Source organism: Spinacia oleracea, chromosome 3 (genome assembly GCF_020520425.1).
Source record: "Spinacia oleracea cultivar Varoflay chromosome 3, BTI_SOV_V1, whole genome shotgun sequence".
NCBI lineage: Eukaryota > Viridiplantae > Streptophyta > Magnoliopsida > Caryophyllales > Amaranthaceae > Spinacia > Spinacia oleracea.
In genome coordinates, this window is record NC_079489.1 from 81,910,209 (window position 1) to 81,935,336 (window position 25,128).

The following is a 25,128-nucleotide window of genomic DNA, read 5'->3' on the forward strand; positions in this document are numbered from 1 at the left end:
GAAAAAATGGACACAGCACAAAAGGGTCATGGGTTACATGGTTCGTGGTGGGTTGTGCGGGTCAAGTGAGTCCGGTGTGTTTGGTATGTTACGACAAGTTTTAGGGCTTGGTATGACTCCGATAGGTAAGATGGGTTAGGTGACTTTAGTGAGTTTAGACGAGTTTTAGGAGCTTATTTAGATCAGGTAGGATTTGGCATTTATTTAAGCGTTCAAAAGTAATTAAACGGACAAAATAATTTAAATTAGAAAGCCGGATATGGTGGGTCACAGGGTTAGTTTAAATCAAGCAACTGAACTGCATCTCGGGTATTACAGCCCCTAACAACGAGGCAGCACTTTCTAGAAAGAAATGATTATCGTCCTCCTCTTAAGGGCCTTCTTCTCTTGACTTCCAATTATGATTTCTTCTTTTTGCTAGATTTGTTGCCACGCTCATCTCTACCCCTTTTCTTCTCATTATCATCCTTGTTTTTCTTCTTCAACTTGCTTTTGCTGGATTCTACACTGCAAATTGAGGGTATCTTCCCACCACCATTTTTAAGGGCTTTATCAAAATCAGCCTCTACGGCGAACTGTTGAAGACGCTCAGGATCCAGCAAGCCTTCAGCCTTGGCCTTCATGTCATTCTGATACAGCAAACATTCCCAGTGCATTAGTAAAATAGGGAAACAAAAGAGTTAAGACGAGAACAGACTTATTTAGAGTACCTTCACTTGTTTTGCTCCATTGTTAAGTTCCTCCTCCAATGTTATTTTGTGAGGTTCCATCACAATCTATAAAAGAAACATTGGCAAGAAGTGGGTCACATGCAGTTGTTACAATCTCTTGTTGTCAGTATGAGAGTTGGGTTTAAACATTACTCAAACATACATCAAACACCACACAGATAATCTTGATTACACTAGGACAATATAAGTGAGAATGTAAACGAGACAGAAAAAATCATCTTATTTCCAAATTCATAGCCAGAACTCTTGGAATCTTCTCAGACTTACTTCTTTTAGACGAGGAAGGGCTGATTCAATGTCTTTGGTGGCAATACCACAGAGGAATTTGTAGATCTTTTTCATCTCTTTTATGAATAATGACAATATTTGCTGCCTTTCTAATTTCATCTGCCCCTGAAAAACAGCAAAGGAGTACATTTATCAAAGGAATACAAATTACTGTACATCTGGGATACTACTAAATAAGCATTTTTCAACTATTACAGTTTTATCTATTTACTTAAAGTTCATTATTTGCCTTTTATACTTGAAGGAGAAAGAATCAAATCTGACCACAGTACAATGTTTTTTTTGTTTTACAGTTTTAAGTCAAAGAATCTTATATTTAGCATCACTGCAGTGACCTGAAGGTTGTTGATGCCAAAACCTGCTAGAAAATGGAGGCATCAATTACATGTAACCTTTTGGAGACACAGACACGCGTAATGCATGTATTCGTAACTACTCTAATTATTGTAGCAAAGTCAAGAGATGGAACCTCAACATATGACACGTCTTGACCCTGCAATCCAAGGCAGAGCAAAACTGATGCTTGGGCATATGACAATGAAACAGGGATCCTTTCTTCAAAGTAAAAATGTGCAAGGCGAGGAACCATGTGTAGGATCTGTAAAAATCAGTAGGAAGATGCATCAGAAAATTTAATAGATATCAAACAAAAGCATGTTTAAAAGTAAGCAAACAACACTGAATGTCTGAGGTAGAATAACTCTGAAAGGCAACCAGAAATAAGATACTTTCATAAACTATAAACAAGTGTATTCTGATCTTCGACTTCTCTTATTTATTAAATGCTGCCTACAATACAATATAAATCACAAACGAAGCTTTCCTCATTTTCAGAAAGTCAGGTGATATGACTTCAAAATCTGAAAAGATAAAACAGTAGACAGTAGATACATTACCCCTTTTTCTAAAATTGGTTGACAAACATACTTCTAAAATTTATAATTTTAAATTATTTTGTTATACACCGTCCGTATTTTTTTAGGGGTTACATATACCACTTGCGTCCGTATTTATTTAGGGGTTATATTTCTATTTTTGGTAAGTTTTCTACCCACTCCAAATTATTTAATATATCTTACTTTCCTATGGGCCCTCTCTTCTTTGATTAAAATACTCTTCCCACCATCTTTTTTCTATTTGGGTTATTACTCCCTCCCTCACTTGTTTTATTATTTATATTACATTCTACTCTCCTTTCTTAATAATTGTGCGGGTCAACATGTAACTCCTAAAGGAATACGGAGGGAGTATGAGTCAAGTTACATTTGTCAGCCGGTAATTCAATCATAGGGTGGATTTAGCTCGTTTAAGAAAGTCAATGCTACCTGTAAAGAACTCCCAAAATAAAAGCAACTCCATGTGCTGTTTTTCTCATTCCAAATTCAAGATTGTTCTCCAGCCTATAGAGGCTTCTAAAACATGAGTATCAGCCATTGTGCTTACTCCAATGTTATAGGACATTGATATCTGTCTTAAAACTTTCTTACTCCATCAAAGAAATCAGAATGTACGCTCCACTCTCTTCCAGTGTTAATCTAGTTTGTGGGCCAAACAAAACATCTGAATATATACATGGTCCCTTTCTCTTTTTCCTTCTTAGTCCATGCCCCTTGTACCATACACAACCTATACACAGATTACCTGAGTTGTCAAGATTGAAATCTAATCCATATGCACGGGATTCCCACCCCAACCCTGATGATCCACATTACAAGATTGTACATGTAACTTTAACATGATGCTCAAAAAAATCCGTAGGATGGGGGGAGGGAGGTTGCTGCAAGAAAAAACATATTATAGCATACGAAGTGAAGCCACAATCTTTAACCCCTGAGTCATTTAATTTTAAGGGCTAAACATTTCAAAAATCATAGAAGATAATTATTTCGACGACAGCACACCACCAGGATAGATAAAACTCAACTACTCCGTCCATAGTCCATACCACAATAAAGTTCCAGGATAACTTTGGTACAAACTTCAAAGTACTTGTCTACAACAACAAAGGTTTTTTCAAAAGTACTTGTCTGATACAAGTAAAATAAGTAGAAGTGATAGAGATTTCAAAAAAGATAAAGAGAGAGTATAAAGACAGAGAGAGAAAAATGGTTGATTAGATAGAGAGATAGAAAATTAAAGTAATATTTAAAGTTTAATCCATTAAAGTCTGCTTTAAAGGGAAGGACGAACTTCAGTCTAGGACATCCCAGAATAGAATTCCCTCCATCACAATTTATCTGCTGCTTAGGCTTCGACGCATATTAAGAAATTAGTACGGGACAGACCATTTGCATTTTAGAAGTTAATAAAGATAGATAGAGAAAGAAGTAGTTAAGAAAGTGTATGAAATCTATGAATTATTAGTGAAAATGGTTGTCCAGAATCGGGATAGGGAGAGAGAGAAAAAGTAGCAAGAGAAACAATGATATCCTTCACATGGGATAGAGCCATAGAGGGCATTTTTCCATTTTAGGTAGGAGGAAAACCAAATTGGAATGGACCAAAATGGTTAAGTGGAATAGGAAATTGCGTTGGCGGAAGTAATAATGAACTTTTATGTGGGATGGAGGGAACGTAAATAAGCTACACGCTTCTCTGAAAAGTAATTCAATAAAATATTACCAGACGGTAATCAGCAAGATTCTCTACGTAAGCTTGCAATTTCTTCATGTCAAGAGGTGTTATATACTCATCTATAGTCTTCAAAATCCTATCCGTGTTCAACCCTGCTGGTTCCGACCCTGCAAAGTTGATTTTTGGGTCCAACATACTATAAAAAAGAAAGGCAAGAGCAAATCAGAAACTCGATTCTTTAGTGAATTCACCAGCAGTCAATTGTACTACTAACCTCATGGCAAGTTTGTATTCCATGGAACGAAAATGATTCGAGTTGAGTAGTCCGATAAAGGTTCGCTTGTATTCTAAGGATGAAAAAACAATCAGTTGAGAACAATTCCCACGCACTAAAGTAAGAGCATTCACTTCCAGAGGAGACTGTCTCACCTTGATAAAATGGACCCAAAAATCCAAATTGATCAGAAGCATCAGCTTCAATATCATTGTTGTGTAATGGCTTTAAGACCATGCAAGAATGTTCTCCGGTCACAGCATTCTGAATTAACATAAATGACATCCACACACACAAACTGCCATGAGCACAAGTTTGAGGAAAAATATGAAAAGCGTAATTGCAATTGCCAATAAAACCGAAGTCTTGTTGGGTTTTCTCAATACTTTTTTACCCAAATTTGCAAGACCCAAAATAAGGTTTAACAGACAGCGGATGACATTCTCATCCAGCAAAATGGTGGATGGAATGGGAATCAAGGTTGCAACAAAAAGCTTCCTTTGAATAAAAAATTTGAGATTTTATGTATCAAGTTGAAGTGTTGTACATTCCAACCATTTCATGAATTAGCCTTCTCTGCAACTTAAATGGTTATGAACGAAAACAGTAATTGTTGTGGGCTTTTTCACATCAGTAATGATAGCTTTACTCAAGTTACACACTTACACTAACTCCTAAATGAATAGGAACCAATAGTTTCTATGGCCACACAAAATGAAATTTAAGCATTTTGACCTCTGGATACTTTGAAACACCTTCATCAAGCTTTTTGTTCCAACAGTATGTATTTTCCAAACTCTATTTGAAACCAAAGCCTAGGATGCCAGGTCATATATAGTCCAAATTCTCAAGGTACTAGTTGTACCACACCTAGGGTCCCTCCGAGAGTGAAAAACCTTGTCGAAAGAGATGTCAAATAAGCTAAAATGATCATGTTTGATGTGCTTACTTGCAAAAAATGAAAACACATGTTGCGACTTAACCAAAAATAATCATAATTAGCATACATAATGACAATTCAAAAGCATCACATACAAACGAAAAAGCTTGAAAATGGAAACACTAACCGGGGTTTGGCCAATATAGAATGGAACAAATTTGTGTTTCCTCCAAAATCGAAGCAGGTCCAGCGTAAGGCCAAAGGATACTCCAATGTAATGTAGTTTCTCGGGACGTCTTTCACGAAGATGCACAAGTAAAGGAGGAAGGTTTGTTCTGGGCTTAATATTTTCTTCTAGCAATGATACCTGCATCACAATATAAGAGAAATATAGCCTCGTGAGTTTGCCTAACTTTCCAGCACAAAAATACCAATCTCAAAAATGGCATATTCATGACGCCAACATCACCAGCATCAAAACAGAGGCGATAGCAAAGAAACAGGTCAATGTAGTTAGTGCGTCCAACAGGACAAAAAGACAAACCACCTCTTACAACAACACCAAAAAAAAGCATCTACTTATTCAAGATTTACTTTTTCGGCTGCTTGAACAATACTGACAGGTAGCTCGTCAATATCATCATCATCTGTTTCAGATGTGGAAGTCAACTGTCCTTCAAAGTACCTGAAGATCAGCAACACTAAATATTAGCATAATACAGTGTGCAAATTGGAAAGCAAATATTTATGATACACAGCATTTTGCTCAGCATTCTCAAAGGTAGCCTTCGAAAAGAAACTCTAAGCGCTAACAAAGCAGAACATATCAATGTAAATAAGACATCCAATATTAGTCTCTTATTCACCAATTGTCCATCAGATATCTTTAGTTCCTTATGTACAAACAAACATATATTATGAAAACTGCTTCATCATCTATACATGTAAACTAAATACGGTTGGTCCTTACTCCTTGTACTACAAACTATTCAGGACAATGGAATAACAAGTGAAAGTATGAACAAGCGGCATAATATGATTCCATCTCTGAATAACAAATAGATGAGATCCAATGCTAAGAATCCAAGGATCTGATCAGACTTTATAATTGACATGTCTTAGTCTAAGTATTGCCTTCCCAAACGGAAACTAATATAATATGAACGTGGAAATACAGTCGTTGTGCACAGTGTTCCAAGATAGAAATTGTACATACTACTTTCAATCTATCTTGCAGCCTTAGGTGTTGCGGTCGAATAAGCATGGCTGCAGCATGTAAATATAAATCCCGCAACTAAAAGTGTGACCAAGTTTAGATGGTTATACCTAGCTAAGAGCTCCACAGCAACTGAACCATACCCAAGCTGCAGAAAATCAGGATAAGGCAAATGTTATAGTGACAAACTTAAAGTTATAGTTTAGCTCAAATCGAACAATCAATAGAAAAAACATTTACCCTCATGGCACTAGGATGGGTGGCTATCCGCACAATACGAGCACCTGAGAGACTGGGAAAAACTGTCTCTCGAAATTGCTCACAAAATTTCCATGGTATCTGGTCTCCGTGAGGAGAACGACCATCACTTAAGCTCCTCATAGCAGAATTCAGAGAGATTTTTCCTTCAAAACAGATCTGAAGCAAAAAATTACATTTCAGATAAGCAAACCATAGCACAGTTCATATGACAAAAAAATTATAAGCAGAGTACAAATAATGTCTAGCTAAAATGCCCTAGTAGCGCCAAACACTAAAAAACATTGGCACACCAATTTCCCAACAAAGAACAAAGATTGCAGAATATCATAGCCAACAAATGCCTAGCTTCAAATTTATGTTCACCATTCTCAAAGATAATTTTCATTTGTCGCCATTTAGGAGACTTCTGACAAGAGATACTTCCATCAAAAGAACAGAAATACAAGTGTACACTGATGTATGCCGTACAGCAAACAAGATTATCCCACAAATTTGAAAGGAAAACAAATTCAAAGCAACTTGAACAGAAGACGGAATAGGTCAAACCTGAATTACACACAAAATATCAGGAAGATGGTTCTTTGACTCGTCAACAGGGCCTACATAAACAATGTTATTAAAATTTATCAATCAATCTTACATAGAGAAGCTGATACCAACAATTTACTGATTACTTAGAAACCTTGTTCAAATCAAATTGTATAAATCAAACACAGACATACCGAGCAGCACAAAAAGGTGATGTGCTGGAGCATCAGCCATTAGTTGCAGGTCATTTGGTGAATTTTTGTAGTGGGATGCAACATAAAGAGCCATCATTCTCTGCAGGTTCAGTATATAACATTAGATTCTAGAAGGCAAGAAAATACCATACAACTTACATAGTTGCACCCAAAGCATGATCCGGCAAATAATCACCTGTAGAAATAATTCACTATCTTTGTGATAGGAGAAAAGGGTGTCACGATTAACATAATAAAGATCACATTCGCTAGGAGAAGGCAACCTGGTTAAGAACAAAGAATAGAATTAGTTATCACATGTAATGCAGACGGAAGAAGGGAAACTGGTAAATTGACCGTAGAATGAATGGTGTCATATTGACATTTGACATGTTTTTAACCTGGTGATATTGGGAATGTAATTTGCAACATCCAAACAGAGCAACCCATTAAGCCAAGACTCGATAGGGTCACCAGTGGCATATCTGATGGATTCATTCAAGTCTATCTTCTTGAAAATCCGGCCTGCAGTAGAAGAAAAGAAGAAATTCAAAACATTACAGGGATACAAAAGGTTGTCTATGTAAATCGTTCTACGCCTATGTTCAATAATGTTCCAAACAGCACTATGCCAGTAAGTAAGACCATTTAACATACTGGTATAGCATAGGGAAATGGTCCCATATCACAACCAGTTTGGGTTCACGCCAACGGAATAATCAGGACTCAACCTTCTGCTTCAAACTCAAAACAAACATATATAAGTGCTTCAAGTTGCAGATCTAGAACTTTTTTCTCAAAACAAGTGCTATCTGGAATGCGGAATGTTTTTGGAAAAATACTGGGACCTTATCAGCTACCTAACTTAACTAGTGCGCTACCTAAATTTGTTTAACTCGTACGCTACCTAAATTTGTATAACTAGTCTGCAAGTGCACCAATCAGTTTGCAAGTTCCAAATCATGCTTCACAGGATGGAAGGTGAATGAGGACGATAACCCTGATCTAAGCCCTAGATACAAAATTACTTCAACTGAATGGCTTTGGGGACGTAGGAAGATGATTAGTAGTCTCTAGGTCTAACAAGCGGATTTCTGCTAACAAGGATTTGGACCAAGTTCCAACCTGTCTTGGGACGCACAGCCCATTTCTCACGTTAGTCAAACCCCTGATCCAGGTAAAATTGATGTACTTTTTTACAAAAGAAAGATTCTAAAAGCTTTTCCGGACTACACATATGTAGTCTAGGGATGGCAATCAAATCCGAATCTGAACCGAGTCCGACCCGAAGGAAAAAGTCCGATCCAATAGTCCGAAACCGAAACCGATTAAAAACATCCGAATCCAAATAGGAGGATTCAGAGTCTGCACAGGGTCCGACCCAAGTTTGACCGAGTCCGACCCACGTGCTTTTCTCATCTAATTTCCCTTATCTTTTTGACGATATAAAAGCATATACCCTAATATTTCCCTATTTGCTCCACCGTTCTTGTTACTTATCTTACCCATCTTTCTCTCTCATCTCCTTACTTCACTCGCTCATCTCTCTCACTCTATTTCCCATTCTTTCTCCTCTCCTCTCCTTACTTAGGAGTTATACAGTGCTAGTTTGTCACCATTAATTTGCTGGTACGTGACTTTCACTCCCTTCCATTGAAGTCCTTGAAGATAACGGACGAAGTCATGCATCACTGGTTTTTGAACAATTGAACAAGGTTGTGTTCAGTTTATCTTTCAGTCTCCAATTAAGCATGGAAATAGAATTTCAAGGGAATATTCATCATCATATCCTTAGGATTACTCTTTCTAGTTTGATTTACTTTTGTAAGTTATAGAATCAGTATTATTAATTGTATGATTATATGAAAAAAGTGATTGTTAATCGCATATTTATTCTTCTTTTTTTGTGAATAAAGTTTGAATTTGGTTATTAATTTATAGAGTAAATTGTTTTTGTAATTATCATTAGACACCCGGATTTGGATTTAGAGATCCACGGGTTCGAATGTCCACAAGTCCGACAGATCAAGACTCAAGTGATTGTGAGTCGGACTCGGAGCCGGACTTGGATCTGGATTTTGGCTCCGTTTAACAATCGGATCGGATTCGAATCCTGTTAGGTCCGACCCGAGTCTGATCCATTGCCATCCCTATATGTAGTTATGTACAAGTAGGTTATCTATCATCATCATTTTACATGGTTTGGTTATTTAACACTCTCCGGAGAGAGAGCTACATTATTCTTAACTAAATCAGCTTACACCAAACACTAACAGTCATGGAAACGGTTGAAGAAAGATATAACTGAGAAAAGCTGCTTTCCATATTGAAGATGAAGAAGAGAAACGGGTGATAAATTTATAATTAATAGGTCAACCAACAAAACATTAGCATACCAGAAAGAGAACTGTCCAGCTTCTTAGACATCTGACTCTGCTCCTCCAGTTGCTGCAGAAGCTTCAGTGATAAAGATCGACCAGTACCTTCATAACTGAATTGATACAACCAAGGGATAAGTGCAATGAGGGAAAACTGATGGTGAAGTAGTACACGAGAAAGCATTTTCTACTCCTTAGTAACTGACATAATCAACCTTCGCACACATGTCAATGCACTACTTTGACCATTAATATAAATAAGTATTAGTAAAAATTATAACAATTTTGATATTATGAAAGTATGCATCACTGCCTATTTAAAAAAAATTACTTGACAACTTTTGCTTTTAATATGTTTGTAAAAACTACAGTCAAAGCTAGTAAATGAGTAGTGGAAAAAAGTCAAATGTGTCCGTTATTCTGAAACGGAGAGAGAGTAGTATGTTTTGCGTTAAAAATCCAGTTCAAGAGTTAAGAGTCAACAGATATTTTCACACTAATTCACCTCACCTGCAAACAAAAATGACATACCAGACAATTAACATGAGGAAATATGAAAAGAAGGCAAGCTTAAAAGCTATGCATTTCATTGAATTTTGTGACAATGTGACTTTCCAAGGAGTGACACTATAACTTCACTTCTTATTTGTGCCGATCCTCCAAAAAAATGAAAAATATAGTAGCATAAAAAGCCACGACGGACCTTTACAGATACAAACAGTTGTGGTAAAACCTTTTTGGGGGGGGGGGGGGGGGGGAGGTTGCTATTATATTTATATCAAATAAATTATGCTATTTGTGCTGCTTTCTAATAATAACAGGATGAGGGGGGAAATAGAAGGTAAGTGACATTTTGGGAAAAGTGAATGGCAGGAGTTTTCCTTTCCAACAAGGCTGACAAAGAAACAGGTGCCATCTTAGTTATTATTATGCTTTCAGATCCCAAAAAAAGAAAACTGAAAAGGCAAGAGAAATAAAAACAATCAAAGAAGAAATATCAACTTTGAAGTCAAAAGTCCAAATAGGAATATAGCATCATACCCATTAACTGTAGACGATATAAAGACTAGATATGGGCCTAAAAGAGATTTCACGACAGGCAACGGAATAGCTGCTGCTTCATCAATTACCAAAAGCTCAACTTGAGACAGCTTTTCATGTTCATGCGGTAGTATATACTGTTATAAAAAACAAAGATTTCCAGTGTTAAGTTAACAAGCAATATCACACACAAATACTCTAAATTACTCAAACAACACACAACTACAGAAATCTTTTTATGACACAGAAACAACAGATTACCAGTGGGAGAAGGTAAAATCTCAATAGCAAAATACAAAGACTTGCAAACATCCCTATATAGCATAAATTTATGATCTATGCATGTAAGATCACCAATTCGCAGAGTATCCCTCTTAAACATTTGGCACTGCCCACATGAATGTCATTCCATCTTAATGAATAGTTAGTCTTGCATTCTTTGCATGAAGAGAAAGGAAAGATCATAAGTGCCAGTGAAAACTTAGCATGCAGAAGAGTTAAACTCTAGAGTATCCTAACTAACTACTAAAAAAAAAAAACTCTGAAGTCTAGACTGTTCATTCATACTCTCGGATCAATAAAGACTAATATTCATGTTGAATTCTATTAGACCACAACCAGTAGAAGAATAAAACCTAACCAGCATCAAATGGCCCTGCCTTCTGGCCTAGATGCTTTAAATTACTTTGCTTTCAGGAGGTCCTAGAGATAGTAGTTCATGATGCCCCTTCACAGCATTCTTTCACTTGGCAACATCAAGAACTACATTTTCAGAATTACTGTTTCCATAGTCCCACTGAAACCTCCATATAGCTTCTCTCACCATAGCATGAATAATAACTTAAACTTCTCATCTTTGTTACTTGGACTCTTAATTTTACCTCAAGTACCCGTGTAAGATTCTCGACACTCAGACATGGGTACGGACACCAGACACTTCATTTTGGACTAAAATCATGGAATTTTTTCACAAAATAGCCGAGTCTGACACTTGGACACGTACTCGTGTCCGACATGGGTACCCGAGTCCGAGTAACATAGCTTCTCATAGACTAAAGAAGTTTGCATAATGCACAAAGATATTCCCATTGACATCCTCAAGATGCCTCATATGTTAAGAAATAAATTTCTGTCATGAGGCTACACATCAAACATCCAAGTCATCTCACCTTACTTTCAGAGAAAACATACCTAAGTGTACAAATATTACCAGTACCCAATACACACAAGTAAAAATGGCATCATAGGTTATCTTTAGGGAGAGCTTCTGTAAAAGGTAGCATAGCTACATGAAAAGTCTAAACAGAAAACATGTTAGAAAACTAAAGAGTTAAAAATATCCTTACAGTATATTAAGATTTAAGTTGAAGTGAGTCGCAGAAGAGAAATTTTGACTTTTTGATCATCTATTAGGCGTTAGGTGCCTGACAGTTATCCATTTAACCTCACTCTTCTGTCATTCACTCACTAATAACATTGTACTAGTAAACTAGCTGAACCTTAAGAAGGGAGGAGGGGGAACATCTCAGTGCCTTTGTTTTACCAACAAGACAATGAAAGATTCTTGATATTTGAGTTCACCTTTTGCAACAAGTACCACTAATTAAGGCCATGTAAACTATCACCTGATTTATGCTATATAATATTCCCTCAGTATCATTACGTAAATTCTCCACAATTTTTGAGTTTTAACCTTACCATGAATTCTATTTCATAGTATTGATCAATAATTATAGAAATTTATATAAAAAGTACTACTAAATATGTATCTAATGCAACTTTTGACAATTTAATCAATAGATTTTGAGAAAACTTTATGACGAAAGTTTAGCCCCGCACAACTGTTTTAACAAACAGGTAAAAAGAAAATGTCGCCAAGTCATTCCCCATCTTCAGGCCTCTCTTATCCACATTAACATAAGAAAACACCAACCTTCAGCCATTGGCTTTATAAGCTACTTTGATTGGGCTCTAAGCATGGGTCACTCACCAGATGTATGAGAACCAATTCAAACAAAACTTATCACAAGCCAAGTAAGGTTGGACTGATATGTATACATAAGGAAGACATCACTTCAACCCAACCAAAGGAAGAGCTGTATGAAGAATTTACAAGTGTGCACATATGAGACGCAATTAACATCCTGCACTGAGAAACTGATGAAATGGAATAATTATACTCCCTGAACATATTTAGGTTCACGGGATATGAATATGAGAATCTTACAAGGTCTCAGCTAGGCGGCTAGGCCCACAAACAATCAATTCATCAATTAACGACGCTACAGTTGAAAGGGTGTTTCTCACACCACAAAGAATTGCCTCAATAAACAGCCAAAACTATAAGGAAAAATTAAACTACAGTTGAAAGGATGTTTGCTGTAGAAAAGGTTCAGATATTTTGCTCTATTTTAAAAACCTGGATTGTTTGCCTATGTTGTTTGTAGATATTAATCCGCACAATTGCTTTCTTAAACTCGGGATTGGAGCTTTTGACTACATCATAGTCAATATGTTCCTGCAAAGGAAAGTCTTAGTTACAAAATCATAAACCAACAATAAGTGTATAGGTCATTCAAAACATATGAAGAACTACGAACCTTATACTCCAAGGATTCAAATCCTTTGCGGATAAACTCAAACAAGGTCTTCAAATTTTCAGGACTTGGTGCAGTTACAAAGATATTAGAATACCTGTATAATAAGACTTTAGCAATCAAAATATGCAGAAGTCAATAGCAACTAAAAAAACATTTCGATTCATTCTCTTGCACCTCGCTTGTTACTAAAAAAAAGTAAAGGGAGTGGGCCAGGAAAAAAAAGAGGGGATTGCAAACACTACCCAGCAGCAACAGCTCCAGCAACTGCCAAACCAAGAGCTGCTGATTTACCACGACCACGAGCAGCAAGCAGGGCAATAGTACTACGGAGAGTCTTATCCAAGACGGCATCAAGAAAGGTAATGACTGATTTTCCCTATGTAAACAATAATGTAAAACCGAGCGCATAAGCTTCTTAACAGCCGATACAAAGGAAAACACAAATTGACAAAGAGGAAAAGAACTTTATTTCTTATTTTTGGGTACCTGATCAAGGGTGCAACACTTCCTAATCAAAGGACCAACAGGAAATTCCTCATTGAGTTCCTCTTTTAAATTCTTTAAATCACGTTCAGCTTCTGAAAGACCTTCAGAGCCCTGAAACCAAGCTCAAGTTAAACAAAAGATTGTTGTGGGTCTTTTGGGTTAAGCGGTTTAGTAGGGACAGAAGAAAATTTATGACAAAACAAAAATCAGGATGTTAAATCCATACCATATTTCCTTCATTCTAATACGATACATCGGAATAATCTTACGTAAACAATTACACTCAAGAAACCAAGTGTATATAAATTTGTGGTTCACTCAAAAGATAACAGCCAGCTATAAGATAATAAGTTTGCTCTATAAGAAAGAGAGATTGTTAGAAACGTACCTCTTTAACAGGAACAGGAGTGATTGACTTTATATGAGTTGAAATGGGTAAAATATTCAACTCATCATCCATAACAACACATGCTTTGCACGAAGCAACCGATAATAAGAACCGTTCATTGAAGCGCCCAGTGGCATCAGAATGGGATTCTGTGCGAAATCTCTCGTGAACATCCTGCACTCATTTCAATTGACCAAAAATTAAAAATACACATATGCATGAAAGGGAAGTAATAACTTTCAAGAAAGGAAGCGCTAGACAAATAACAGTTCCTATCTGGAGAAATTGAGCTTAGAAGGAACTCATACCATAACCATAGTGCACAAACTTGTTAATGAGGACAGAGAACGCAGGAGCAAAACAATCAATCCTCCACCCTCCACAGTTTCTATAGTTCTTGCTAGAAGATTTGGTGTCAATGCTTCAAAATCCTTAAAGCAGCCAAAAATAGAATTAAGAAAGCCACCAAGTACAAAGTTAAGCAATAAATAAAATACAATAGAATGATGTTGAGGTCAGCCAACAGAGAAATTGAAGTACCTGTAGTATGCACATGCCGAAAGTATTACCAAGCACTCTCTCTGAATCTTTGTACAAGCAGTATGTTATCCCTCCACTTTCGATAAAAAGGGAAAAGGGATCAACCTTTTCAGGATCTAGAAGTCCTCTCTGCATTAATTTCTTCACCTCCTTCGCTCGTTTTTTCTTGTGGCTGCATGAAGCACGTTGTAAAGGTCATAATAGTACATGATATACTCACCAGAAATTTCATGTTTCTGTAACTTGACATTGCACCACTGACAGCCGTCAAAATGTAAACTCCCCAGAAATTTCATCACCCCCAACTTCTCACAAGCTTCAATCTTGCTAATAGTTCTAATTAAAATACACGAACAAATTAATTCTCATAAAAATGTTACCTGCTGAGTTCAAGCTTGGTTTTATAGCACCAAAGAACAGTAGGTCTAGCCTTAACCACTGCCTTACTAAGCATATAATGAAGATTAACAATCTGTACAAATTCAACAATAACAAAAACAATCAAATTCAATAAAATCACAAATTTGCAAGCAAACTACACAAAATTGGTTACAAATGAAAATGGGAGGAGGAGGAATAGAAGTGCCTGGTCGCGGGATTTGTCACCGATGATGACAAACAAGGAACGGTGTCGAGATTTGACGCCATTTTCAATTAGGGTTCGGATACGTTCATCGACCTTTTTCCTCATTTTTTCTGCTTCTGTAGCTTTTGTCCGGTTAAGGATAGAGAGAAAGGGCGCAGGGTTTTGGGTTTAAGGGAGGAGAGAGGAGGTGCTGATTAGACCTAAATTTTACTTACCTCTTTTTTTTAAAAGCAAATTCTTTCCATAATGCTTGAAGATTCGTAAATTCTCAAAAACGCTATTTTTTTACTTATTTTCCACTCTATCGTTCAAGTCAGCAAAAAAGTCAGTCTAAATTTTTTTTTTAAAAATCTACAATAAATCGCTATCGGTTTCTGAAATAGCGGCTTACTAGATTAGTTCCCGTGCACGCACGGATTTTGATAATTTTTTTCACAAAATATTTAACTTAATATTTCCCCAACTATTGCATAGTTAAACATTTTTAACATACTCGTTTAAATTTATTCATCTAATATGCATATCTAAAATGCTAATATGGTAATTTGACCAAAATATTGAGTGATATTATTATTAATATAAAGATTTGACTAAAATATTACCAATTTAGAATAATTATTATTACGTCGTATCTATTATTGCCATAATTTATAAACTAAATTTTGTTTCCATACATAAATATTTTATAAAAAAGGTAGAGAATAAAAATAAAATAAAACAGATACACTGTTTTGGGAAAGTGGTTTTTGGCGGGAAAAAATCGCACCAGGAATTGACACGTGTCATTCCTGGTATCTCTTTTAGTATATAGTAATAGATGTATTTAATGAATTGTTTTTCAGGTAGCGGTTAACATAACACAACAAAAAATCGCTCGGTTTTTGTTATAAAGCAAACCGCCATTTGAATTAGCGGTTTATACCATTGAACCGCCAATTCAAATGGCGGTTTGTTTTAACAAAACTGTCATTTCAATTGGCGGATCTAAGCTGAACCGGGAAAAAAAAAACACTTTTCGTACTTTCATGCTGACGTGGACGGTATGGAGGGAAATAAGTTAGAAAGTGGCGTATTTTTGGAATTATTAGATCTTTAAGCAATATTGAAAGAAATCGCTCGTTTTCTTTTTCTTTCTTTTTTAATTTTTATGTGTTATTTACCACTTACGGTGAACTACAGTAGGTTAAGATTAAAAAAAAAAAAAAAACTTTGGTACTTTGCAGACGTTTTGGTGAACTTTTGTAGGTTAAGATATTTTTTTTTTGTTACTTGGGGACGTAATAATGGTGAACTTAGGAAGTGAAATGCGAGGTAGGCGAAAGCAATTGTTGTTAAGTTCAAGTTTCTCTTAATTTAAAGGTTTGCTTGTACGTATACTTGGATCGAATGGTGATGAATGTGATTTGGATGGTTGATAAAAAGAATAGTGATTTCATTATGTTGTGGTTAGTTTATGATGATTAAGCAAACACGCTAATATATTGATGCTTTCATTCTTTCTCATATAAAAAGGACGGATACCAGATACAGAGTAGTACATAATACGATGGATCACGATATATGGTGGGATATATAGATATCAACTAACTTAATAAATAATGTGTTTGAGAGTTGATACCCAATAACTCAAGAAGTGGGAGGCGTGGGGACAACGGCAAAATTGGCACATACCAGGGTATAACCGTCATCTCGTATAAATGTTTGAAAGTTTGACTAAAGTAACTTAACGTTAGTGCACAACCATCTCTCTTCTTTCTTCCACTCCGACGACGTCTATTATCATTCCCTCGCTCCGACTACACGGGGTCATACGATTTTGTTGCTCGATTCGCAACATTGCAATAGATAAACTACCTCTTTTTTAGAACAAACGGGTGTATCCATTATATTAAGAAAGATCAAGATCTGCCTAATGCCAAAGTCATTAGGCATGGAGGGAACATACCAAGACAGACATATTCATTACAACCCCTAGAATTCCATCTTGCCACGAGATGAGCTAGAGTATTATCTGCCCTTCTAACATGAGTAATTGAAAAACAATCAAAAGACGAAGACAAATTACTAATATCATCATATACTAGGTGAATAGGAGAGTAGCCCGCATACTTGTTTCTAATTGCCAACACCGCGTTGTTGGCATCACTTTCAAGTAGCACTTTTGATAATCCAAGCATGTGAGCAAGTTGGATACCAAACAAAATACTCATGGCTTCAGCAAGCTCAACAATCTATCCTACAACTCCTCTTCCTACTGCAGCAACTACCAACCGCCTATTTTCGTCACCCCCGGCTAGGGATGTGCAAAAATACCCGATCCGTTTGATCCGATCCGAAAACCCGATGATCCGATCCGAAATTTCGGATATCCGATCCGATTTTAAGATTTCGGATATTTTGGATCGATTATCCGGAAAAAAAATCGAATTTTCGGATCGGATTCGGATCAATATTTTTTTCATTTCAGATATCCGAAATATTTCATTATTTAAAAAAAACAATAGAAAAATCCGATAATCCGATCCAAATTTTCAGATATCCGATCCGATTTTAATGTTTCGGATATTTCGGATCGGATATCCGAAATAATTTAGTTTAAAACATGATTATTTTTTTAATTTTTAAAAATTCGGATAGTATTCGAATTTCGGATATCCGATCCGAAAAATCCGGATATCCGAAACTTTCGGATCGGATTCGGATCACATTTCCCCGATCCGAAAATTTCCGATCGAATCCGAGCTGATATCCGAAATGGAACACCCCCAGCCCTACACCTTCACCAACTTATGCATCGAATTGACTATAAATGTTCCCGCCGAAGGTCGCTGCCACGAAGATACATGTCTCACCCCCGCCCCATTTCTTCGAGGGAACACTTTCGTAGCATACCCATTTTCGTAAATTCAGCAGCAATCATGACAGATTTAATATGGACCTTATCAAAGAAAAATTTATTCCAGCTCGCCCACGTCGCCCACGCAAGAGTCACAATAGATAGAAGCTTGGCCCCATCTACCTTACCAGCCATCCATAAGAATCTAGTAGCAAAACTAGAGTTAGGTGCAGCATTAATCAGTCCCATAAAATCACTTCTCTCACATATCTCCCTTACATACAAACAGTAAAAAAAAAAAAAAAAAAAGGAAAAAAAAAAGAGAGCATGGTTTATAGTCTCAACAATAATCCCAAAGATGGGGCAATTCGCGTCGGCAATAATGTGATGATGTACTAACCTTTCTCTAACTGCAAGGTTACCATGACAAGCACGCCATACAAAGTGGCCAAGTTTTAGAGGTCCCTTTAGGTCCCAGATCGTCCTCCACAAAGAATCATCAATAAAGCTTGGTGCCTTGAAATTCCCCCGTCTACTTAGACAATATCCCGACTTTACCGAATACTCCCCCCTGTTATAAGGACACCAATACATAATATCTTTTGGAGAATCGATTGGAAAGTGGGATTTGTAGTACCACAGCCTGCTCATTCTCACATAAAGTCTCGCGAACACAACTAACATTCCACCCTCCTCCAATGTGATCAATCAGGTCTACGACCCGAAGTTTCATGTCGCTACGTTCACTTGGGGTATGAACAAGGGAATACGAATTTCCCGACGGTCACGCATCACTCCAAGCATCAATGTCACACCCAGGCCAACCCTCCACTTCACCCCATCCAATAATAAAGACTTGGCCCCACACATACTCCTCCAAGTGTGGCTAGGGTCGTATCCCCGATTTGCTTTCAAAAACGTCACAGTGCTTGAAGTACTTAGCTTTCAAAATTGAGTGTAGGAGGGACCCCAGATTATGATCTAGGTGCCAACATTGTTTAGAAAGAAGTGCTTGATTGACACATTTAAGGTCACGGAAACCCATACCTCCCGTCGCCTTTGGCCGACATAACTTCTCCCAACTTTGCCAATGCATTTTCTTAACCTCGTTGTTGGAACCCCACCAAAATCGAGCTAGTAAGGCGTGCATTTCACCAATAAGACCTTCTGGGATTTTAAAAACCTCAGCATATATGTTGGGATGGCTTGGGCCACCGCCTTGATAAGTACTTCCTTTCCCGGGCGGGATAATAATTTTTCTTTCCACCCTTGTAACTTTTTCCATATTCTTTCCTTTAAGCTTGCAAAAATCGCTTTCTTCGAGCAACCAATAATAGTGGGAATGCCCAAGTATTTCCCATGTCTATGCTCCTCACGCACACCCAATGTTTCAATAATTTTTGCCCGTCGAGCAATACTAACACGTTTGCTAAAGGCAACTCCCATCTTACTTAAATTGAGATTCTGACCTGATGCTCTCTCATATTTGTTGATTATATCAGTTATAACTGAGCATTCTTGCACATTTGCCCTAGCAAAGAGAATATTGTCATCGGCAAAAAACAAATGAAAAACCCGAGGCGCCCCATTACACACCTTCGCTCCATGAATAACCTTCTCCCTTGCTACTTTAACCAAAGTAGAGAAAGCATTTGCACACAATAAAAAAAAGATACTTAGAAATCGGATTACCTTGCCTCAAGCCCCTAGACGGGATCAACGAACCAGAAATGAGACCATTTATTTTAAACGCATAAGAGACACTAGACAAGCAGTTTATAATCCTTCAGACCCAATTATCAGAAAAAACCCATTTAATTTCCAGCATAACCCTTTCCAAAAACTGTAATACCTCGTATTTTTATAATATTTATAAATATATTTTATTATATTTATAAAGCATTTTACGATTTATTATCGTTTAAATAATATTTAAATGCATTTTATTTAATGTATTTTAATTAATTAGAATATTTATTATTTTAATTAATTACGAAACGAATTTAATTCTTGAGTCGGGAAATTAAATGAGTTGCAAATGATTTTTAAAGCTTCGGGTTTTAAATAAAAAGTCCAGTTCGTTTTATTAAACGAGCCTAATCCAAACAGTTTAATTTAAATCCTAAGCTAGCCCAATTCATTTAATTCCTAAGCCCAACTCAAATATCCTAAGCCTAGCCCATCAAGGGATTAGGGAGCCTATAAATAGACTCCCCCATCATTAAATGAACCCCTAAAATTTCATAAAGCCCCTTTTTGATTTCTTGCACCTCACTCCTCTCCTCTCTTTGCTCGGCACACCGCACGCACGCACACAACCCCGTGCCCGTGCTGCTATGCTCTCGTGCTGCTCGGCCTCACGCCCAGCGCTGCACTCTCTCGCTCGTGCCCTCGCGCGCATCGCCCACACCTCCCTCGCTCTCTCGCTCGTGCCCGCGCGCACAACGCCCAGCCACACTCTCGCCTTCTCTCGCTCTCTCCTCGCGCACAGCGCGCGCCCCTGCTGCCCTCGTCCCCTCGTCGCAGCGCGCGCCCCGTGCCTCGTCCCTTCGCTGCTGCGCGCACACACACGATCGTGTGTGTGTGTGTTGTTGTTCGTGTTCGTTTTCCAATCTCTTTTCGCCCAATCACAATTAATTCGTGGTTGTTCCGTGCTATAGGCCGGATTGGTATAATTCTCTTCTTCCTTACCTATTCTATTTAAATTCCGTATTTTAAATTATTATATTAATATTGTTTTGAGTAATTAAAATGCTGGGAACCGGATATGAATACCGTGGTTTGAGGATTTGTGTGTTGTGATTCATTAGGGTTGTTTTAATTATTAAAGGATGAATTTTCAGATTTGTTTATTTAATAAAGCATTGATTTTTATGATATTAAACTAGTGTTATTGGGATTTTCAAGTTAGGGTTTTAACCTAGACCTAATGAGTCGATTGATTAGCATAATTAGGTGATGATTTTAATTATGATAATCAATTATATTTTCAGATTTGAATAAAGGTTTAAAGTGTCGATTTTTATTGATTTTAAAGGCGGAAAAAGTATGTTTTCGTACTAGGGATTGATTTTGCAAATTGAGACGATTTTATTATTGAAAAACGATTGAACTCTAAAGTCTAAAGGAGGTTTTAATTTTTATAAAGTTGCTGGAAATTTAATGAACATGGAAATAATTTAAGTTTCATTATTTTGATGATAGGAGGTGATTTCTAGTTGAGTGCTCGTTATTGCAACGTGGCCCCTACGCTTAGGTATTCAAGGTACGTACAAGTCTAGGGCGACCACACCTTTTTGTCAATGACATTACATGATTGTTGATGATGTGAATTACATTATGTGGAATCATGTTTATTTTGGTGAATGAGCATGTGATTTGTGATGTTGGATCTATTGGATTAATTGTTGAACAAGCATGTTGAAATTATTATGAGTATGGATTTCATTGTCAATCATGTTGTTCAATATTTATGCATGTACTGAAGGAAATAATGCCCTTGGTCCAAGTATGCATTCAATGTTAAATCTAATAAATGCGGTTAAGTATTAATTAACAAGTTAATAATTCAGTGAGATCAAGTGAGCTGAATGCCTAGCTAGAGGCCGCTTCAGTTCAAGTGGAATTAATGATATTAATCCACAGCTTACTCTTGACTGAACCCGTAGGGTCACACAAATAGTACGTAAACGGATCAAGTATTTAATGGCATTAAATACTCTATCTATGGATATTCAGAATCGACGGATCTTGGTTTCAGTGGGACCTGAGATCGTCACAAGCAAGAAATGAATACTCCGGAAACGATGATATTGCCGGAAACGGAAATATGGATCGTATCGGAAATATAAATATTATCCAAGTCGTAGATGTTGCCGGAAACGGAAACATGGTACGTATCGGAAAATATTATCGAAAATGGAAATTTTGCCGGAATCGGAAATATAGCCGGAAACGGAAATATTGTCAGAATCGGAAATATTATCGGAATCGGAAAATAATTCCGGAAACGGAAATATTAAATATTTTTTCGAAACGGAAATTAATTCCGGAATCGGAAATATTAAATATTGTTCGTATCGGAAATGAATTCCGGAACCGGGAATTTAATCGGAAGCGTATCGTATGAATAAGCATCGGACGAGGCCTGCCGGACGAAGGTCCAACACGAAGCCAGGCCATCGCCCAGCAAGCAAGGACGCGCGCCAACGCCCAGCCCAAGGCAGCGCCAGGCCCACCGCAAGACAGGCCCAGCGCGCCAAGGCAAGGCTACCCAGCGTGGGCTGCGTGGGCCGAGCGCACGCGTGCGGGCGCCCTCGTGGCTCCGTGCATGTGTGTGTTTGTGTCCATGCACAATTCCTAAATCTATTAGGATTTGGTGTATGATTAAACTCCTATTCCTATTAGGATTATTTAATTAAATTAGAGTCCTTGTAGGATTCTAATTTAATTAAATCCTATCCTACTAGGATTCCAATTCCCTTTCCAAACCTCTATAAATAAAGGCCTAGGGTCATAATTTATAAACACGATTGAAGTATTCAAAAGGGTAAGTTTTGAAAGAAAATTCAGCCACACTCTTGCACAATAATAGCCGAAAATTCCTAAGCACCTTAAGGGCGATTCTAGTTGGTCAATCTTGAGGCGGATCCGGACGTACTGTGGACTATCTACGGAGGGACGACATTTGGAGTCCTAAAGACTTGTTCTTGTTCGGTTCGGGCGCAGCTAGGGAGGGCACGCTACAAAGTGTATGCATCTATACTATGCTAAATGATTATGTGTAAATAATATGCTTTCCTGGCTTTATGGTTTTTCCGCATGATTTATGTATTGTCATATGTATCATAACCTAACAGTATGGTTTATTTCACATGCAAGGGATGGATTAATTATTTGTATGCTATTGTACGGGATGTCTAGCATACTTTGAGCCATTTATTTGTACCTCGTTGTACTATTTATTTTACCACATGTGAAGGGTTAGCTCACGTAAGCCACCGCACATGTAGGGTTCAGTTGAGAATGTTATGTATGAAATGAATTAGGATTTGTCGGCAAGGGCACAACCCTCATGTTAATATGCATGATGTGGAGTCTCACTTTGGTGAGGAGGAACATGGTAGTAATATCACAAGTGTCTTGCTTGGTTGATCACAAGTCTTAAAGCATTAAAATAAGATTGTTTTGGTTGTTGTTTATTAATTGTACGTATGCATGTTGTCGAGTCTTGAGTTCGCCTTTAATAAAATATTAATAAACGTAAAGTGCAACCAGAACAAGCTTCAAAACTCTTGGAACGTATATACCTTGAGTATGAACAATGGGGGGGGGGTCTTGCCGGAAAGCTCGTACTCCTACTAATGATACAAGACGTTGTTTCATTTATATTATGCGCAGGAATTCCGTCGGTATGGCCCGACACTCGGTATGGCCCGATTTTATTATTATTATATTTGGTGTATGGTTGGCTCCCATCACCTTTTTCCTTTGTGGATTATTCTTTTGGCCCGTTCGAAGCTTATTCTAATTAAATTGTGAGTCAAGAGTCGAGTCAAGAGTCGAGTCTTGTATCTCATGATGGTTTGATTTGTTATTATATGGCTTTTGCATGTTGATTAGTACTTAGTGAGTGATGCATGTTTTAGTTCATTTACTCTATGCTTGTAAGTACTCAGCTTTTGCTGACTACGTGCTTTGTGTGTTTCTGGTCATGGCCTTTTCCTTAATGACCCTATGATGATCCATCATTTGCACTTGCATTGTTGGGGAGTAGATTAATATAGCAGGTTGGTAGATCAAGTACGATCGAAATCATGTGGCTTGGGATGATTGAGAGAGTTGCATGCTTTCGTTCTTTGAAACTATTTTATTTAATATTTTAATTATGTTTGAAATGTTTGAATTATTTATCTTTTGGGTTTTGGGCCATTATGGTTCCAAATTGTAGCAGGCCTCAATATTTCATTAATTATGGTTTGAAAAGTTAGTTGACATTTAATTCCGCTGCGTAATTCTGGTAATAGCCTTAACCGTTATCACGGTGGCGGTAATACTTTAGTAATTCCTTTATTTTAAGTTGAAAAATGGTTTTATAAAAGCAAGGAATTATTAGGGTGTTACAAAGTGGTATTTGCAGAGCTCTAGTTTGAGAGCTTCTTTGCATTAATTAATAGTGCAAAGTGGTAAATCCTTAAACTACGATTGCGGAACTTTAGGATTTTCGAAAATTATTTTCCTAAAGTCAAAACGTAATATTTTGAGTACTCAATATTTTAAAGGTCAAATATCAATTATTTTGGGTCGTTCGAAATTAGTGGAAACGTCGGATTATTATTTAAATTAATTAAATTTTTCGAATTTTTTTTTTATTTTTCCGATTTATTTTTTCTTTTTTTCGAATTTTTCGAATTAACTTCAAATTTATTTTATTAATTTCGGAAATTATTTTATTTAATTATCCGAATTATTTTAATCATTTATTTATTTATTTATTTATTTATTTTATTCGAATATTATTTCGAGTTTATGTTTAAAACTTTCGGATTTTCTTTCATTTATCCGAAATTTATTTATTTATTTATTTAATTAATCAATAATTCTTATTAATTTTCGATTTTAATTTAAATAATTTCAACAAAGTTAGGAGTTATTTCTTAATTAATTTCGAAAATTAATATCATTTTCAAGTGAGAAATGGGTAGACTAAGAAGGGCATATTAGTCTAAGAATGCATATTATGTGACAATGTGATTATTAAGTGCCATGTATATGTTCTAACCATGTTTTATCTTGCTTCATGTGATTAATTGCATCATATTTCATGTTGAGCATATATTTGTGCATTGAAATTGTATGGCTCCACGAACTATTTATTGTATCCTTTTGGGGTTGGAATTTCTATGGAAACGCGTTAGTAAGACTTTTGAGTTGTGAATTTTCAGGAATTAAGGATGCTACCTTCTAAGTTCACCAGTCTAGGATACTTAGAGAAGATGGATAATGAGACTCCTCGCACGTATGTTTAGAAAATCGTGTTTGCTTGTGACTATTTGGCTTCGACCAAGAATATGCCCCACCTTAGGCACAAAGATATGATAGCTAGTATGATTATACATTGTTTACCCCATAAGAACCCTTACATAGACCTCAAGAATAGGTTCAGTGACATGCATTATGGTGATGGTACCCCTAATTGGTACAAATATGGGACTAGTGATGGTAGGTGGAAGTATGATTCTGAGGTTCTTGCTACTATCCTAGAGGTTGCGGAAATTAGCTATGAGGATGGAAAGTATTCTGCGGGTCTAGGTATGGGATATGGAGG

At 36.9% G+C, this 25,128-nt stretch overlaps 1 protein-coding gene across 1 annotated transcript; it reads right to left on the bottom strand.

The window, feature by feature from the left end:
* Window positions 1-222: 222 nt before the first annotated feature.
* Window positions 223-15,153, bottom strand: LOC110804127 (RNA cytidine acetyltransferase 1). Its single transcript, XM_022009695.2, has 26 exons — window positions 14,966-15,153; window positions 14,760-14,851; window positions 14,380-14,551; window positions 14,148-14,270; window positions 13,840-14,013; window positions 13,452-13,562; window positions 13,208-13,341; window positions 12,966-13,059; window positions 12,785-12,883; window positions 10,366-10,502; window positions 9,343-9,437; window positions 7,348-7,471; window positions 7,143-7,230; window positions 6,947-7,046; window positions 6,771-6,823; window positions 6,204-6,380; window positions 6,074-6,111; window positions 5,342-5,432; window positions 4,935-5,114; window positions 4,023-4,131; window positions 3,868-3,940; window positions 3,642-3,789; window positions 1,489-1,617; window positions 999-1,124; window positions 711-776; window positions 223-629 (listed from the first exon to the last, which is right to left on the bottom strand). The coding sequence occupies exons 1-26, from the start codon at window positions 15,068-15,070 to the stop codon at window positions 399-401; spliced, it is 3,069 nt and encodes a 1,022-aa protein (XP_021865387.1). The 5' UTR covers window positions 15,071-15,153; the 3' UTR covers window positions 223-398.
* Between the last annotated feature and the right edge of the window lie 9,975 nt (window positions 15,154-25,128).

Excerpts from the sequence above, each read along its gene's own strand:
- LOC110804127 (XM_022009695.2), bottom strand. The coding sequence starts at position 15,070 with ATGAGGAAAAAGGTCGATGAACGTATCCGAACCCTAATTGAAAATGGC. Across the intron at positions 7,472-9,342 it reads GCTGGACAGTTCTCTTTCTG|GCCGGATTTTCAAGAAGATA; the intron begins GTATGCTAATGT and ends CTTCTACTGCAG. Across the intron at positions 4,132-4,934 it reads TCTATATTGGCCAAACCCCG|AATGCTGTGACCGGAGAACA; the intron begins GTTAGTGTTTCC and ends ATGTTAATTCAG.